At 42.3% G+C, this 16,301-nt stretch overlaps 1 protein-coding gene across 4 annotated transcripts in view; it reads right to left on the bottom strand.

Annotated features, from left to right (window-relative positions):
- Positions 1 to 16,301, bottom strand: part of FGD5 (FYVE, RhoGEF and PH domain containing 5) — a 144,811-nt gene that overhangs the window by 56,420 nt on the left and 72,090 nt on the right. For all 4 annotated transcript variants that reach the window (XM_053378066.1, XM_053378064.1, XM_053378061.1 and 1 more), the window contains exons 4-5: positions 9,668 to 9,726; positions 9,528 to 9,558 (exon numbers count right to left, since the gene is read on the bottom strand). In XM_053378066.1, coding sequence (XP_053234041.1) covers positions 9,528 to 9,558; positions 9,668 to 9,726 — 90 coding nt within the window. The remainder of the gene's footprint in view (positions 1 to 9,527; positions 9,559 to 9,667; positions 9,727 to 16,301) is intronic.

The raw sequence follows: 16,301 nt of genomic DNA, 5'->3' as shown, positions 1-16,301 counted from the left end.
CTTAATTTTTTTTTTTTAAATAAATTTTTATTGATTTTCCAACACATATTAAATAACAATACAAAACAATACAAAAACAAACACACATATAAACACGTATAGTTTCTTAACCTTCTTTTCCTTAAACCTTCTTTCAGCGACTTCCCCATACCTCCTTTTTCTGCATCCTTGTTTTAAAATTTTTCCAGCAACCTCTAATTTTATTTACTTATGGCACTTCCTTTAAATCCTTATTCCCATGTCCAATTGTTTATCGCTGCAATTCTATTTTACATTACTCAAAACATTTTAGCACTCATTAATTTTACAACAGTTCTTAAGGTAAACTTTAAATTTCTTCCAGTCTTCTTCCACCGTCTCTTTCCCTTGGTCTCGGATTCTGCCAGTCATCTCAGCCAATCCCATGTAGTCAATCACCTTCGTCTGCCATTCTTCCAGTGTGGGTAGTTCTTGTGTCTTCCAGTACTTTGCTAAAAGTACTCTTGCTGCTGTTGTCGCATACATAAAAAACATCCTATCTTTCTTTGACACCAATTGGCCTACCATGCCCAAGAGAAAGGCCTCTGGTTTCTTCGCAAAAGTGCATTTAAGCACCTTTTTCATTTCATTATAGATCCTTTCCCAGAAAGCCTTAATCTTAGGGCATGTCCACCAAAGGTGATAAAAAGTACCTTCAGTTTCATTACATTTCCAGCATTTGTTATTGGGCAAATGGTAAATTTTAGCAAGCTTGACTGGGGTCATGTACCACCTATAAATCATTTTCATAATATTCTCTCTTAAGGCATTACATGCCGTAAACTTTATACCAGTGGTCCATAACTGTTCCCAGTCTGCAAACATAATGTCATGTCCAATGTCCTGTGCCCATTTAATCATAGCTGATTTAACCATCTCATCCTGTGTATTCCATTTCAACAGCAAGTTATACATTCTTGACAAATTCTTAGTACTGGATTCCAAAAGCTCTGTTTCTAATTTCGACCTTTCCACCTGAAAGCTGATTTTCCTGTCCTGTTTAAAAACTTCGTTTATCTGGTAATAATGGAGCCAATCTCTTACTTTGGACTTCAATTTCTCATAACTTTGCAATTTAACTTTTCCCTCCTCATACTCTATCATTTCCCAATATTTCGGCCATTTAGATTCCATGTTTAATTTTTTCACTTCCTTAGCTTCCATCGGTGACAACCACCTGGGTGTTTTGTTTTCCAACAAGTCTTTATATCTAATCCATACATTATATAGGGCTTTTCTAACAATATGATTTTTGAAACCTTGGTGAATCTTAACCTTGTCATACCATATATATGCATGCCAACCAAACCTATTATTAAACCCTTCCAAGTCCAAAATGTCTGTGTTCTCAAGAAGTAGCCAGTCTTTCAGCCAGCAAAAAGCCGCTGATTCATAATACAGTTTTAAGTCTGGCAGGGCAAACCCCCCTCTTTCTTTTGCGTCAGTTAGTATCTTAAATTTTATTCTGGGCTTTTTGCCCTGCCAGACAAATCTAGATATATCTTTTTGCCACCTCTTGAAACAATCCATTTTATCCACAATCTGCAATGTTTGAAACAAAAATAACATTCTCGGCAAGACATTCATCTTAATAACAGCAATTCGGCCTAACAAGGAAAGTCTCAAACTTGACCATATTTCTAAATCCTTTTTCACTTCTGCCCAGCATTTCTCATAGTTATCTTTAAATAGGTTCACATTCTTAGATGTCAAATTTATCCCCAGGTATTTCACCTTCTTTGCTATCAATAAACCAGTATCATTCTGGAATTTCTCTCTTTCTGCACTTGTTAAATTTTTATCCAATACTTTCGTTTTCTGTTTATTCAGCTTAAAGCCTGCTACTTGACCAAATACTTGTATTAACTCTAAAACTCTTCTCGTACTAGTGTCTGGCTCTTGTAAAGTTAAAACTAGATCATCTGCAAATGCTCTCAGTTTGTACTGTTTAGCTCCGACCTGAACCCCTTTAACCAGCTGGTCCCCTCTAATCATGTTTAATAAAACCTCCAGGACTGATATAAAAAGCAATGGGGATATTGGGCACCCCTGTCGTGTCCCTTTTTCAATAGCAAATTCTTCTGTAACCACATTATTTACAATCAATTTTGCTTTTTGTTCAGAATAAATTGCACTTATACCGTTCTCAAAACCTTGGCCTACCCCCATCCCTTGGAGATTCTTTTTCATAAAACTCCAAGAAATATTGTCAAAGGCTTTCTCCGCGTCCACAAATATTAGTACTGCCTTAGTGTTAATATTAACTTCCAGTAACTCCATAATGTCTATTATGTTTCTCACATTCTCTGATAAATGTCTTCCTGGAAGAAAGCCCGCTTGGTCTTTGTGAATCTCCCCCACCAAAACTCTTTTCAATCTTTTTGCTAAAATGTCTGCAAAAATTTTGTAATCCACATTGAGTAATGATATAGGGCGGTAGTTCTTGACCTGGTTCTTCTCAGTCTCTGACTTTGGTATAAGTGTAATATAAGCTTCTTTCCACGATTCAGGTGCCTTTTTCCCCTCTAAAATTTCATTACAGACCTCCTTCAACGGTTGTATAAGCCATTCTTTCAAAGCTTTGTAATATCTGGAGGTTAGTCCATCAGGTCCCGGAGATTTTCCCAATTGCATACTTTGAATGGCTCCCTCAATTTCTTGATCAGTAATCTTTTGGTTTAAAATCGCTTTACTTTGTTCAGAAATTTTTTGTAATCCATATTTTTTAAGAAATTCTTCTATTTCCTTTTCGTTCACCGGCCCTTGTGCATAAAGTCTCTTGAAATAACTCTGAAAACAGTTTCTAATCTCATTTGGTTTATAAATGTTCTTTCCTTCCACTTCTAGGTTTGTAACTGTATTCTGTTTTTGTCTCTTCTTCAGTTGCCATGCCAGGAGTTTCCCACATTTATCAGCCGATTCAAATGACCTTTGTCTCATTTGTTTTATTTTCCATTCTATCTCTTGGTTCATCAAATCCATATATTGTCTCTGATAAAACTTAATTTCTCTCAAAATTTCATGTGACTTTGGTTTGGATCTCAATTTCTTTTCCCCTTCTTTTATCTTTTCCAAGATCTTATCCTTCTTCTCATTATGTCTCTTCCTTTTTATAGAGTTCTGTTGTATTAAAAATCCTCGCATGACGGCTTTACTTGCGTCCCAAATTACTCTTTTTTCCACTTGTGTTCTCAGATTTATCTCAAAGTAGTCCTTCAATGCCTTCTGGGCCTTTTTATACACCTCTTCATCTCTAAATAGGGAGTCATTCATCCTCCATCTAAAGGATCCAGCTGTTGTTGTGTTCATTTCCATCTTTACGGCGTTATGGTCGGAGCAAGTCTTTGGGCAGATTTCTACTTTCTTTATCTTAGATGCCATTCCACTAGTTACCCAGATTTGGTCAATTCGAGTCCAGGTCATTTTTGCCTCAGAAAAGAAAGTTCCCTCTCTCTCAAGAGGATTCCTTGTTCTCCAAATATCAATCAGGTTCATGTTATCAGTCATTTCAAAAAAGGTCTTAGGTAGTCTCCCATCTTTGGAGACCACCTGTCTTTGTGCTTTGTCCATATTCGTAGAGACCACTCCATTCATGTCTCCCATTAAGATTACATTATAATCCAAATAATCCATTAATGTCTCATGCAATTTCTTAAAAAATTCTGACTTCCCTTCATTCGGTGCGTAAACTCCTATAATCAATAGTTTTTCTCCTTGAACTTGAATTTCAATTGCCAAATACCTTCCTTGTTCATCTTTAAATACAAATTTAGGAACCAACTTTTCCTTTGCATAAATCACCACACCTCTTTTCTTCACTTTGTCCGATGAAACAAATTCTTGTCCTAATCTTTTGTTAATGAGTAGTTTTCGTGAACTCTGGTCACATGAGTTTCTTGTAAACAAATCAAGTCCAATTGTTCTTTTTTCAAAATATGAAAAACCTCACGTCTTTTTCTAGGGAGGTTCAGTCCATTACAGTTCCAGCTTAGAATTTGCAGAGACATCTTGTTATTTATTTAGTTACTCCCCCAGCTGCTCCCAGCAAGTCTTCTTCTGTTGGTGTTTTGATCCCAAAGGATAGGTTTGAAATGTCTGGTACTTCTGTTAGGTCCGTAGGTTCCACCGTTCCCTTCAAAAGGTCCTCCTGGTTCCTTGCCAAAAATTGTTCTTTATCTTGCACTGATTTTATCTTGATTTTCTTTCCCTTGTAGTTGAAGGACAGGCCTTGTGGAAACTCCCACCTGAATAGTATGTTGTTTTTTCTTAATAGGGTGACCAAATCCTTGTAGTAGGTCCTCACTTCCAAGATGTATTTAGGAATGTCTTTAAAAATCTGCACACAGAAATCTTGAATCTCAAGGGGTCTTTGAAAATGTAAGTTTAGTATCTTATCTCTCTCTTCCTGAGATCTCAGGGTTATCAAACAATCTCTTGGACTCTTTCTGTTTTGTCTCCTGCCCAGTCTAAAAGCAGTTATTATTTTAAATTCCTCTTCTTTCAAATCGTCCTGCCAAAATTCCAGAAATTCTTTTGTAAGAAATTCTATCAGATTGTCTTTTTCATTTTCTGGAATTGATCTCAATCTCAAATTTCTATTTTTCCTCTGTAATTCCATTAAAGAGAGGGCCGCCTCATGTTCATCCAGCTTTTTACTGACCGGTACCAATTTTTCCTGTACATTTTCTACAGAATTTTTTGCCTCTTCTGCAAAAGTTTTAGCTTCCTCCGCAATTTTTCTAGTTATTTCATTTTCTTTAACTAATTTATTTATTGTCTCTGTATTTAAATCCAATTTTGTTGACAGCTCAGACAGCTGTTTGGAATTTTCAGTGCTCTGCTTTGTGAGCGCTTCCAAAGATTCATTTATTTTTACTAATGCCCTTGTCACTGTCACTGTATCCATAGAGGGAGTTGTAGCAGCTGCAGCTGGATTTGAAATTGACCCCCTTCTTTTAATTTCAACTTTACTCTTAGCTCTTGTTATTATTCTCTCTTCTGTTGGGCCACTCATCCCAAGGTCGTTCCCACGGGAATTACTTTCAGTTGGAAAATTCCACAAGTCTATTCCTTGCAATAAAGGTAATAACAATTTCCCTGCAGCCTCTAGAGGGAGCAGTCCAAAGTTCCTATTGCAAAACAGCAGAAACTCCTTTCAAAGGCAACAAAAGTAATAACCAATTGTTAATTGTATCCAAATAATGGCAAATTGTAACTTTCCAGAGTGCCAGACTTGCCACCAATAAAGTCTTAACTTGTTATAAATGGGCAAAGCACCAACTTTGTAACTTTATAGCAACCTCCAGTGACAGCTCTCAGTCCCGGTGACTCACTTTCCAGGCAGCCCTCCCCAAGGGCTCAAGACGGCAGAAATTTCCCCTTCTATGCTTTCTCCATGCAGGAAAAATAAATCAAAAGTCTTCCCCCCCTGCTCCTGCCGGCTAAAAGGGGGGATTAGGTCCAATGTTCGAGTCCGTCAATTTTTAAAGCTGCTTCCTGTCAAATTGCAGCCTCCTGTTTCGTTGCTTTGCTTACATGCAGTCCGAGGAAGGCAGACTTCCTTATTTTTTGCCTTCTCCGTTTTCAGCCAATTTCTAAGTTTCCTTTTTAAAATTTTGTTCCTTCTTACTCACGGATAATCCAATTACGTTCCGAATGTCAGGAAGAAATCGACGCTCTCCGTCAAATGGCAGCACGGCTTCACTTCGCGGGCTGGGTAGCGGCTCTCAGTACCGCGCTCCCCGATGCCGCTCTGGAGCCTTTAAAAAGACTCCTTTGCAGTGAGGGGGGGCGCTTAAGGTACCCACCGAGCCTCCTTGCTCCCAGGCTTCTGCGCCTGAGATTTTAGGGGTCCCCGCTTCGCCGTAGCGGTCAGACCCGAACTCGCGAAGCAGCCTCCTGGAGCGGAGCTCAGCAGGAGGCAGCCATTAGACGCTGGCGCCGACCGGAAGTCAGTTTTCCTCTTAATTTTGCCCAATCTCCTTTCCCCACAATTTGTTGAACTTCTTACTAAAACACTGTGATCAAAGCAGGATGAAGAGCAGCTACACTTCCAGATTAACATCATTCACTTTATTTTTGAGCCACACCAGCTAATATAAAGTTTGAGCTCACAAAATGTTTCCACTCTTTCGGTTGAATAGCAGAGTGAGTATATGGAAATGTCATCATTTTGGCAATCAATCAAACTATTAAGGTCCCTGCTGAAAGGCCAAACTGATTCAGTTCCGCTGAATGGAGTGGGGATCTGCTCCAATTTGCGGGGAGGGGGAGGTGTCAGGGAAAAGTTGGTGTTCCTGAGACTTTAAGGAAATAAAAAGATTGTTTCTTTTTCTAAATGAAGGTGTGGTGCACTTTTGTTTGCTCTACTGAGATGCAACAGAAGACACAAAGTGGGGTGTTTTTTTTTTAAAAAAAGCCCCCCCCCCGAATGTTGAATTGACAGGAACAGTGATAATGAATCAGAAATAAGGGTATCTAAGAGTGTGCCTAGGGACGCAGGTGGCGCTGTGGTCTAAACCACAGAGCCTAGGGCTTGCCGATCGGCAGTTCGAATCCCTGTGATGGGGTGAGCTCCCATTGTTCAGTCCCAGCTCCTGCCAACCTAGCAGTTCAAAAGCATGTCAAAGTGCAAGTAGAAAAATAGGTACCGCTCCGGCGGGAAGGTAAATGGTGTTTCTGTGCGCTACTTTGGTTCACCAGAAGCGGCTTAGTCATGCTGGCCACATGACCCAGAAAAGCTGTCTGTGGACAAACACCGGCTCCCTCGGCCTATAGAGCGAGATGAGCACGCAACCCCAGAGTCATCCGCAACTGGACCTAATGGTCAGGGGTACCTTTACCTTTACCTTTTCAAAGTGTGCCTAATAATGACAAAACTACCTATGTTAAAATAGCTGACAAGTAGAAGAAGGAATCCTGGGGCCTCAATCCCCCCTCGATATGATATGATACAATACGATAATCTTTATTGTCATTGTCCCATACAGAACAACGAAATTGAAAAAATCTACATCAGACATTCAAAAACCAACAAGCCTGCTATCCCAGTTATCCCAGCCTGGATATCGCATTTGGATAGAAACTATTTCTCAGGCGGCTAGTCCTAGCCTTTATAACCCTGTACTTTCTTCCAGAAGGCAGAAACTGAAAGAGATCATTTCCGGAGTTCGCACTATCCTGCGCTATCTCTGCCGCTTTCTTATGACACCTGGAAGCATAGATTTGATCCAAGGTGGGAAGAGTACACACCCAGTTATTCTCTCCACAGTCTTTACAACCCTGGACAGCATTGTTTTTCCCCTGACTGTGCAGCTCCCAAACCACACACACAGACCATAAGTTAATACACTCTCAACAGTACAATGGTAAAATGCCATCAACAGGTCCTTTGAAAGATTATTTTTCTGGAGAATTCTCAGAAAATGTGTTCCTGTGTTCCTGTGTTCTTAATATGAATAAAATTGGGGTGTATAGGGTAAGGAAAGGGGTAGCACCTTTGGTCAGGGAACATTTCATTTCATGCTCCTTCTGGGATATTTTGTCCACCTTTGGTTCTCACCCTGCACTCAACTTTCACCTGTGGCTCCTAGAAGCTGTCAGTATGCTACAGCGGCCGAACCCCGGGAAACAGCTTTGACTGGCCAGCTAAAACAGATGAACGCAGCCAATGGGTATCAAACCCTCAGTGACTTAGGGACATCCCCTGCATGCAAAGACAGGCTCCAGCAGATGGAGCAGACGAGACAAATAGTGGGTCCAATGGTCAAAGAAGGCGGTTTCTGCAAGTGCTGTAAAGTGAGGGGGAGATGGGGCTCATCCACTTGGGAAGGTAGTCCATCTAGCAGAAAGAAAACTCTGATCCTAGATCTCTGCTGCCTTGCAGAATATCTTCAGAAGTATACCCTGCCTACACAAATCCAGAGTGGTGTCCCTAAAACAGTTGGATGGCGTCTTGTACGCCTCCTTCCAGCAACTCCTGCAGCCAAGCAGGATGTAGTTTCCTTTGGACCACATCAGTGAGGCCGAGAAGGGGGTCTTGTGGTCTGAGCAGCCCAGGACCTCCATACACACTGCCCAGGCATGCACCTTGAGGAGCTCACTTCGGTGCTGCTAATGCAGCAGTTTGACTTCACCCCTGGATGCACACTCCATTGTCTCTTGAGACAGACCAATGCCAACAATGGAAAAAATAAAAAGCAGGTGAGGTTTTTAAAAAATCACTTTCCCCTGCATATCAATCACAGGCTCTTAAGCCCAGGACAAGACCTATCAACAATGTTGATTGGAGAAAAGTATTGTGTAAGAAGTACGTGAAAAGGGAGAAAAATGAAACAGTCAGCTGACATCCCTGGCAGTGGGAAATGAGTAGCATGCTCTTCTAGCCTATCTCTCCCCCCCCCCCTTCCTTGAGCTATGTGACATCTGGTCAACCCCATATTACACAAAGATTTCTGGAAAGTTCGTGAATTAAACAAGGCAGAAGTGAAGGAAGTGAGTGGTGAATATCATCAGCTCAGACTCAGACTTTCCACCAGAAGGACTTACACCACAACAGGTGGGGACTGTTTTGCACAGAAAGGTTGATAAGATAACAGGTTGAGGGAGTCCAGAGCACTACCAGACCACCTAGCCACTAGTTAATAGGTGCTTGTTCCAGATACTGGTACTTTAGGGTGACCTCACAGAGATTCGCCCATTATTTCCCAGAATGCCATCTCCAGTGAGATCTCCACGCCATTTACGTACAGTGCAATTCTAAGCTTGTCTATGCAGAAGGCAGTCCCAATCAACTCAACAGGGCTTACAGCCTAGAAAGTGTGATTAGGACTGCAGCAATGGTCAGTTAATTAACTGACTTATTGGTTAACAACGAGCTATTCGACCTTGTAATTATTAATTTCCCCCACACAAAATGATTCATACAAGAAATTCCCACTAGTGCAAAAATGAGAAAATGTCTTTTAGATTAAGAGATGATTTATGCTTTTGGCTCCACAACAGACCTGTGAACTGCAAAGGTCTGAGATCCAAGTGGGAGCTGACTGTATTTCTCAACCATACAAAATATTTGTTTGCACAGAGATAGGGGAAGAATTTGCTGGAGCCATCCCATGCTGACGAAAGCAGCTCTAAAGAATTATTCCTTCTTCCCATCCCAAAGTTGTAAGGAAATACTCATACAATGCCTCCAAATTTCTTTCTCTTCTGTCCATGAAATGGATTTCAAGAAAAAGTATGTCATTTTAGACAAATCATCCTATCAAGCTGTTCGGTCAAAGTTCTATTCCGACTGATGAGGAACTCGAGAGTCTACATGTCTGGCACATACAGAGCAGGATAGCTTTTATCACAAGACAGATTCCTTTGCAATGGTCCAATGAGCATTTCTGCACGACAAGCCACTCCTGATGAGTTCACCTCAGCCTCTTCAACTGCCTTTTCTGTCTTCTAAATTATACCTAAGTAAGAGAGCAATTAGGTTTTGACAATTAAAATGATTTACTTACCATATGTAACAGCCGGAGCATCTCCACATATCTGTGGAAAGAGACAGTTTTATTAATTGTCAACCAGCTACCGCTGAATAAATCAATGCGCAATGCACAGCCCAGCTTACTGCAAACCAAATTTTAGCTGGTGGACTTACTCTTTTTCTGAAGACACTAGCTCCTGGGCAATGAGGTGGGCTCTGGATTGTCCTTCTTTCTGTACAAAACAAAATAAACAAAGGTCAAAAATTCTTCATAACAGAGAATGTAAAATAACAGAGAATCCTCTCAGTCTGAACACTCTTTGGACCTGGTGGTCTAAGAACATCAAAGCACAGTGGAGGCGAATCTTAAACTTCAATACACACCTGCAAACCAACACAACATATACACCCCATTATAGTATCTGTCAGGTAGAGGAATGTGCAAGATCTTTCAACCATTTAATATGAAAAGGTTGGTTAATCTTTTCCATATGGGGCAAGTAGGCACAACTGATAGGCCACATCCTAGCATCTGTCTGCTAAGAGAATGTAAAAGGTATTTCATCCATTTAATGCAAAATGTTGATTAGGTGCTCATCTTTTCACATATGTGAGACACACGTCCAAGGGGATGACTTACAAAAGAATGACTGCAGGAAATATAAAGTATGGTGTATAAATTATGCTTTGCGCTTCTGATTTGCTTTTTCAAGGAATGTTAATTTCTAAAGATCACATGGAGCTGGTTCTTCGTATGATAATTACTGCAAGGGTGACATTTGAGAGCTATTGGGAAACTCAAAATAATCTATTAAAACAGCATGGTTAATTTAGCTATAGATTATTACCCTGTACGTAAGGAACAAAGAAGGAAGGCAAAAATGGATAATTTCAGAAAGAACAGGAGCCCCTTCTTAGACAAAAATTGTTCCAAGTTCTAGCTATTTCTTAATTTACTATATAACAGAACAAATTATGACATTTATTATAACATATACAGAGGGTCAGCTCCGGAAAAAATGGGTAAAGTTATTGCCACCACATTCCTTGCTTTTGTGAGACATAAGGTAAAGGTAAAGGGACCCCGGACCATTAGGTCCAGTCGTGACCGACTCTGGGGTTGCGGCGCTCATCTCACTTTATTGGCCGAGGGAGCCGGCGTACAGTTTCCGGGGCATGTGGCCAGCATGACTAAGCCGCTTTGGTGAACCAGAGCAGCGCACGGAAATGCCGTTTACCTTCCCACCGGAGCGGTACCTATTTATCTACTTGCACTTTTGACGTGCTTTCGAACTGCGAGGTTGGCAGGAGCAGGGACCGAGCAATGGGAGCTCACCCTGTCACGGGGATTCAAGCCACCAACCTTCTGATTGGCAAGTCCTAGGCTCTGTGGTTTAACCCACAGCGCCACCCGCGTCCCTTTTGTGAGACATAGTATGCCCCTAGAATCTCTAGGGTAGGGTTCCCCAAACTTGGATCTCCAGCTGTTTTTGGACTACAATTCCCATCATCCCTGACCACTGGTCCTGCTAGCTAGGGATGATGGCATGGTGCCAGTGTCACCAAACATCAAGGAAACACACACTAAAAAGGAAATAAACAGACTCCAGTGACATCGCAAAATGCTACAGTGGCATAAGCTTTCTTGAAAGAGTGATGGACAGGCAGACAGAGAGGGGCACTGATGTATATAAATAATACACACATCCACTTGGGTACAGAGGAAGTTGCTAAACAGCAGCGCCAGAAAGCCTTGAAATGCACCCTGGCCACTCGGCACGTCCTCTACTGATGGGCTTGGCTCAGATATGCCAAGAAGCGGAGCATATTTCACTACTGACCAAGGCCCCCTCTCTCTTCTTGTATACAGTTTGTCACAGTCAGCCATTCTATTAGTGATTGATTTGTCTTGAGCCAAAAGCCAAAACACTGGTACCCCTGGTGTCACATGGCCTGTCTAGGGCGAGTTCTGAGACAGTGTCTCTAGGCGTTGCCCCGTCTTGTGTTGTTTAATTGCTGTTTGTTTAACCAGGAAATGAACTCTGAGATTGACGACAGTGTCCGGAGACAGACTTCTGGGAACAGGGAGATGTAGGGAGCTCAGGTCCTTCAACTATCAGGTTCCTAACACTGAACCCAAGCGGTGGTGAAAATATGAAGACCTGCCATTTCATTTTAGAGAACTTTGCCAGCTGCTTGCTTTCTAGCCTAGCAGTAAGTGCTTTGAATGTACGCTTCCTTCCCAGACTCGTGTTTCCCAGTAGCTGCAGAGACTCCAGCCCCTGCTGTTAACTTTGGTGAGGGAAGCAATGGATTTGACACAAAGTTCTGGCTTCTTGCCTAGTCAAGCCCTGTTGCTTTTAATAGCCTTATCTTTCTCAAGATCTAAGGGCCTTTCCAGATTCCCCCTCCCTCCAAATACTTTTACCTTTAGCATGATATTTGCAACGGCTGTGCTATTACTCCAATAAGGGATAAGGAGATAAGTCCACAGAGAAGGAAAATAGTACTGGTGGTGGTGATATAATGTCAGAGGAGATATGGATTTTAGCATTGGGGAGGTGACACACCCAGATTTCCAGGGGGTGGGAATTGTTTAAAAGGAACAAGCGCAAAATGTGGGACATCGGGAGGTGGTGGCATGTGCTATCCATGACAGGTTGTTTTGTTTTCTTTGCAAAAAGTCAAAATCCTGCTGACCCCTCACCAGCAGTTATGATGAAAGAGGAAAGTTGAAGACAGGGGGAGAGCTTCCCCTTCTGGAATTTGCTGCTAAAATGGTTGGTTATTATTGGTTAAAGATGGAGCCAGTTCAGAATAGGTGGGTAGACTTTGTTATGTTAGCCACCTTCTTTGAAAAGATTTGAGGAGCAAGAGAGTGCTCAGCCTTTCTAAAATAAAATGTTATTTAAAAAGATTTAAGTTTCAGTAAATGGTGTAGCCATGAATGCACGAGATACCTTTGTGAAGTCAAAACTGCACTGCCGAATACACTGAACGACCACCATAGAGAAACATAGAGAAACATAACTTGCAACTAGAAATTTATACTCTCTTAGCCCAAGTCCTATTTACATTTAGTTAGAACCAGAAGCGTTTGAGTATAAAACAGGCTTAAGTGTGCCTAAATCTCTTCATATATGCTATATGAGAGAAGCATGTGGTGGAAATTACATGCCCGTGTCAGCCAGCACAACGTCCCTCTCAAGGCTGTTTTTCCCTTCCCTTTGTCTTCATCTCTGTATGCTCAGGTGTGACACCCCAAGCAGATAAGACAGGAAAAGACACAGACAGCATGGCTAAAACAGAGACTTGGCCCTATATATGAAATGCATGTGTCTTATTGATATTGTGCCACTGTCTGCCAAAGGGATGAATAACAGGATAAATATCAAGGAAATGCAGGCTAGGGTCTGATGTGAAGCATTAGCAAGAGCAAATGTGTTTCAGGAGGCCATTAACACTTTGCAAGCAGCTCTTCATTCATTCATGAGGTGCTTACCCTTTCTAGTACAGGCACTTTTATGGATAACATCCGTTCATCATTTTTGGGACAGGAGAGCCTTAGCTCACTAGTGACACAGCTTCCTGTTTTCCTATTCCAGCCTGTTCCAGGTAGCCATGTCTGAGGCAGCTACTATTTTCAGCTGCTTACTGATTTGATAAGAACCTGGAAAGCTACATTAGTTCAGGCCACCTGCTCTGATGGGCAGCAGTCTTCCAGGGTTTCAGGCAATGCTCTTTCCCACCACCTGCTACCTGGAGGTACCAAAGATCAAAGCTCCAGCATGCAAAGCAAGTGCTCTGCCTCTGAGAGTTACTGTCACTCGCCTAAAGATGATGTACATGCTAGGGAGGCGGCTTGCAATTCTGAAACAGTGCAATGCCTTAAACCAGCCTGTTCCAGTTGCCTTTTTGGTTTAATAGACCTGACATATGCATGATGGAAAATAAGAAGCTAAAAGGATGGAACATGTTAGCGTTCTTTGGGAATCTAAAAGCCTTACAGAAAGAAGTAATGGAGAAGGAAACTGTTCAGTCAGGGCCATCTTACCCATAGGCACTAGGGGTGCGGGGCACCCGGGTGCACGGCTCTCAGGGGTACCAGGCTGAGAGTCTGGGGCCTGAGAGTTGAGTCCGGGGAAGAGCCTGCCTGTCGGTCAGAGCGCCGCAACGGGCTCTTCTGCTGCAGGCAGCTATGCACCACAAGTTCGGGGGCAACCAAGCCAGCAAGATGCTGAGGTGGCCGGCCGGCTCTGCCCTCCTACACACCTGGGACTGGGCAACCGGGGGGGGGGGGAATCTTTGCACCCTGGCACCGCATATGCTTAAGACAGCCCTGTGATCCACCCTGCAATCAAATATAGGACCTGTACTTAGCCAAGTTATAGCAGGGAGAGAGAGAGAGAGAGAGAGAGAGAGAGAGAGAGAGAGAGAGAGAGAGAGAGACTTCACAAACCTGTAAGTTTATATTGGGCAGTACGACAGTTTGGGAAACCCTCCATTTCTCGAGGAGTTAAAGCAAAGACAGAGCAAATTTCTGGAAGTAATACGCTTGGCTGTAGTTTTTTCTTGCCACTGAATCCAAGAGAGATAGGTAACCCTACCACTACCATTGGCCTCAATGGTGGCCACTGGACAAATATAATTATTAGAGGCCTGTATTTTATAAAAAGACATGCAACCAACCTACTCCACATATAGTAAATTTGCTATTTGTGTGGGTTTGGAGTCAAAATTGGCAGGGGACAAATCTCCAGAAGTTTCTTGTTTTATTGTAATGGGCGAGGGCATATAATGCTGGTGAGCCAATACCTGCAGTATTTCCACTGACCTTTGTACCTGCTCTACCACTCTAGATATCACAGTAGTGCTTTGAAGGCAGTGGTATCATTATTTCTCTGGGTGCCATTACCCCAAGCCTGCTATCCACTGGTGGATTTAGGCTATGAAACAAGTAGTATTCAGAGGGAAGAATTCAACATGGCACTATGGCAATTGTTCCTTCAGTCCAAGCCCTGTTGTGCTGGTGGAAGTCCTTGCATGGGCTTCATCTAGCGAGACTAGTTCGTTCAATCCCACTCGGAGAATTAGTTCACTATGGCAATACAGGATGGGAAATAATATCAGGACAGTAGTGCTGAATCACAGAAGGGTCAGTTGAACCTAAAACCTATGTGCCTCAAAGTTAAAAATTAAAAAATGCAAACTGGAAAATTATGTCTCCTGCTCCCTTTCTTGGAGGGAGGAATATCACACCATCTCCTGGGGAATCTGTTTAATTATACACATCCTCTTTCTGGGGTGGAGTAGGGGGAGAGAAGCTTTCTAAATCTGTCTCTTCCTTAAAGGGACGCAAAACAGTCACTCCCCAAATACGTGGCTTATGCACGAGGTTTTCTTTTTTGGATTTTTTAAAAGTATGTGGGCTTGCTTCATTATACGAAGGTTAAAGGTTTGCAAAACAGAATGATTAATGGAGCCTGGAAACCAATCCCACCCAGTAGAAAGATAAGAAACGGCAAAGACAATTTGACGTGCTGCAACAGTGAGGCTGTTGCCGCTTGGCTCTCTGCAAAATCTCTGTGGCCTAGCCTGCTATTTCCTCTATTTGCAGACAGATCTGTTCTGCATGCTGCAATTGTTCACCATCCTGTCCCTTGCTCTGTGTTGTTGCCATACATTTCTGGCAACTCACTAGGGCAGGGTGGGGGTGATGTTGTCTCATTCCCACTGATGACCCATGTATCAAAGATGTGAAATTCTGAAGACCCCACTATGCCTGTTAAACAGTTGTTGGACCCAGGTATATTAAGGTTTTCTAAAATGTAGAGGTTTTCCTTCCTAGACAGAAGGACCCACCAAGAGGGGACACTAGTCTCAGGTTTTATTTTTAAAATATTTGGCACCAGCTCGTTGCATTGTAAAGACTTTTCCAAATTTGAAGCCAACACAGCAGATAAGATGTTGACTGCCTTTCCCTGTAGAGGGACAGGAGAAGTTGCGAAAGGGAGCCTGTTCTTGCATTTTCAAGACTTTATTAAGAAACCCTACAGCAGCATTTTCAAAGCTTTCCTTGGGAGGTGGACTAAGAGTGGTTTAAAAGAACGGCAAGAGAATTGCCACTTGGCAAGTTTTAAATTAGCCTCGCTGGGTTTATTTTATTTCTTTTGTCTCTAAACCCATTAAACAGTTTGGCCTCAGCGCTAGGAGGACAGCAATTGCAGATCAACATGCATTTAAATTAATTAGTATAGGTAAATGAGCATACAGATAATAAGGGCCAGTATCTATTTTTCCCCCAAGCAGAGAAAAGTTGAAATGATATGATTTGAGGTGCACAGGGGTAGCACATGGATTAAAATGTACAGGACATGAGGGGACAGCAGGCTTGCCTCTGCTGGCCCTGGCCCTGCTACTGCCAAGACCTCCACATACTGTATTTTTCCGTGTGTAAGACTAGGTTTCCCCCCCTTAAAAATAATGTCCAAAATTTGGGGGCATCTTATATATGGGGGCCATCTCCCCCATTTTCTTTAATCAGAGTCCCCCAAAATGGGGGTCGTCTTATACATGGGGGCATCTTATAGACGGAAGAATACAGTAATCAGGATTCTCAATAATAGTGGGAACCTACATGCAGACCTTGCCCAGGGACAGCCCACCCATGAGGTAACTTCAGGTGGCAGATCTGGCCTCAGAGAGCGCTTTGATCCCTGCTGCAGCTTCCTCTGTTGCCACCTGCTGTGGACTCTCTGGCCTCCTTTTGTTCCCCCACTGCCTTCAGCAAAGTGGTGTGTGTGTGTGT

The sequence above is a fragment of the Podarcis raffonei genome, chromosome 2 (genome assembly GCF_027172205.1).
Source record: "Podarcis raffonei isolate rPodRaf1 chromosome 2, rPodRaf1.pri, whole genome shotgun sequence".
Lineage (NCBI taxonomy): Eukaryota > Metazoa > Chordata > Lepidosauria > Squamata > Lacertidae > Podarcis > Podarcis raffonei.
Note: the sequence above shows the minus strand (reverse complement) of the source record. Positions and strands in the feature narration are given on the sequence as shown.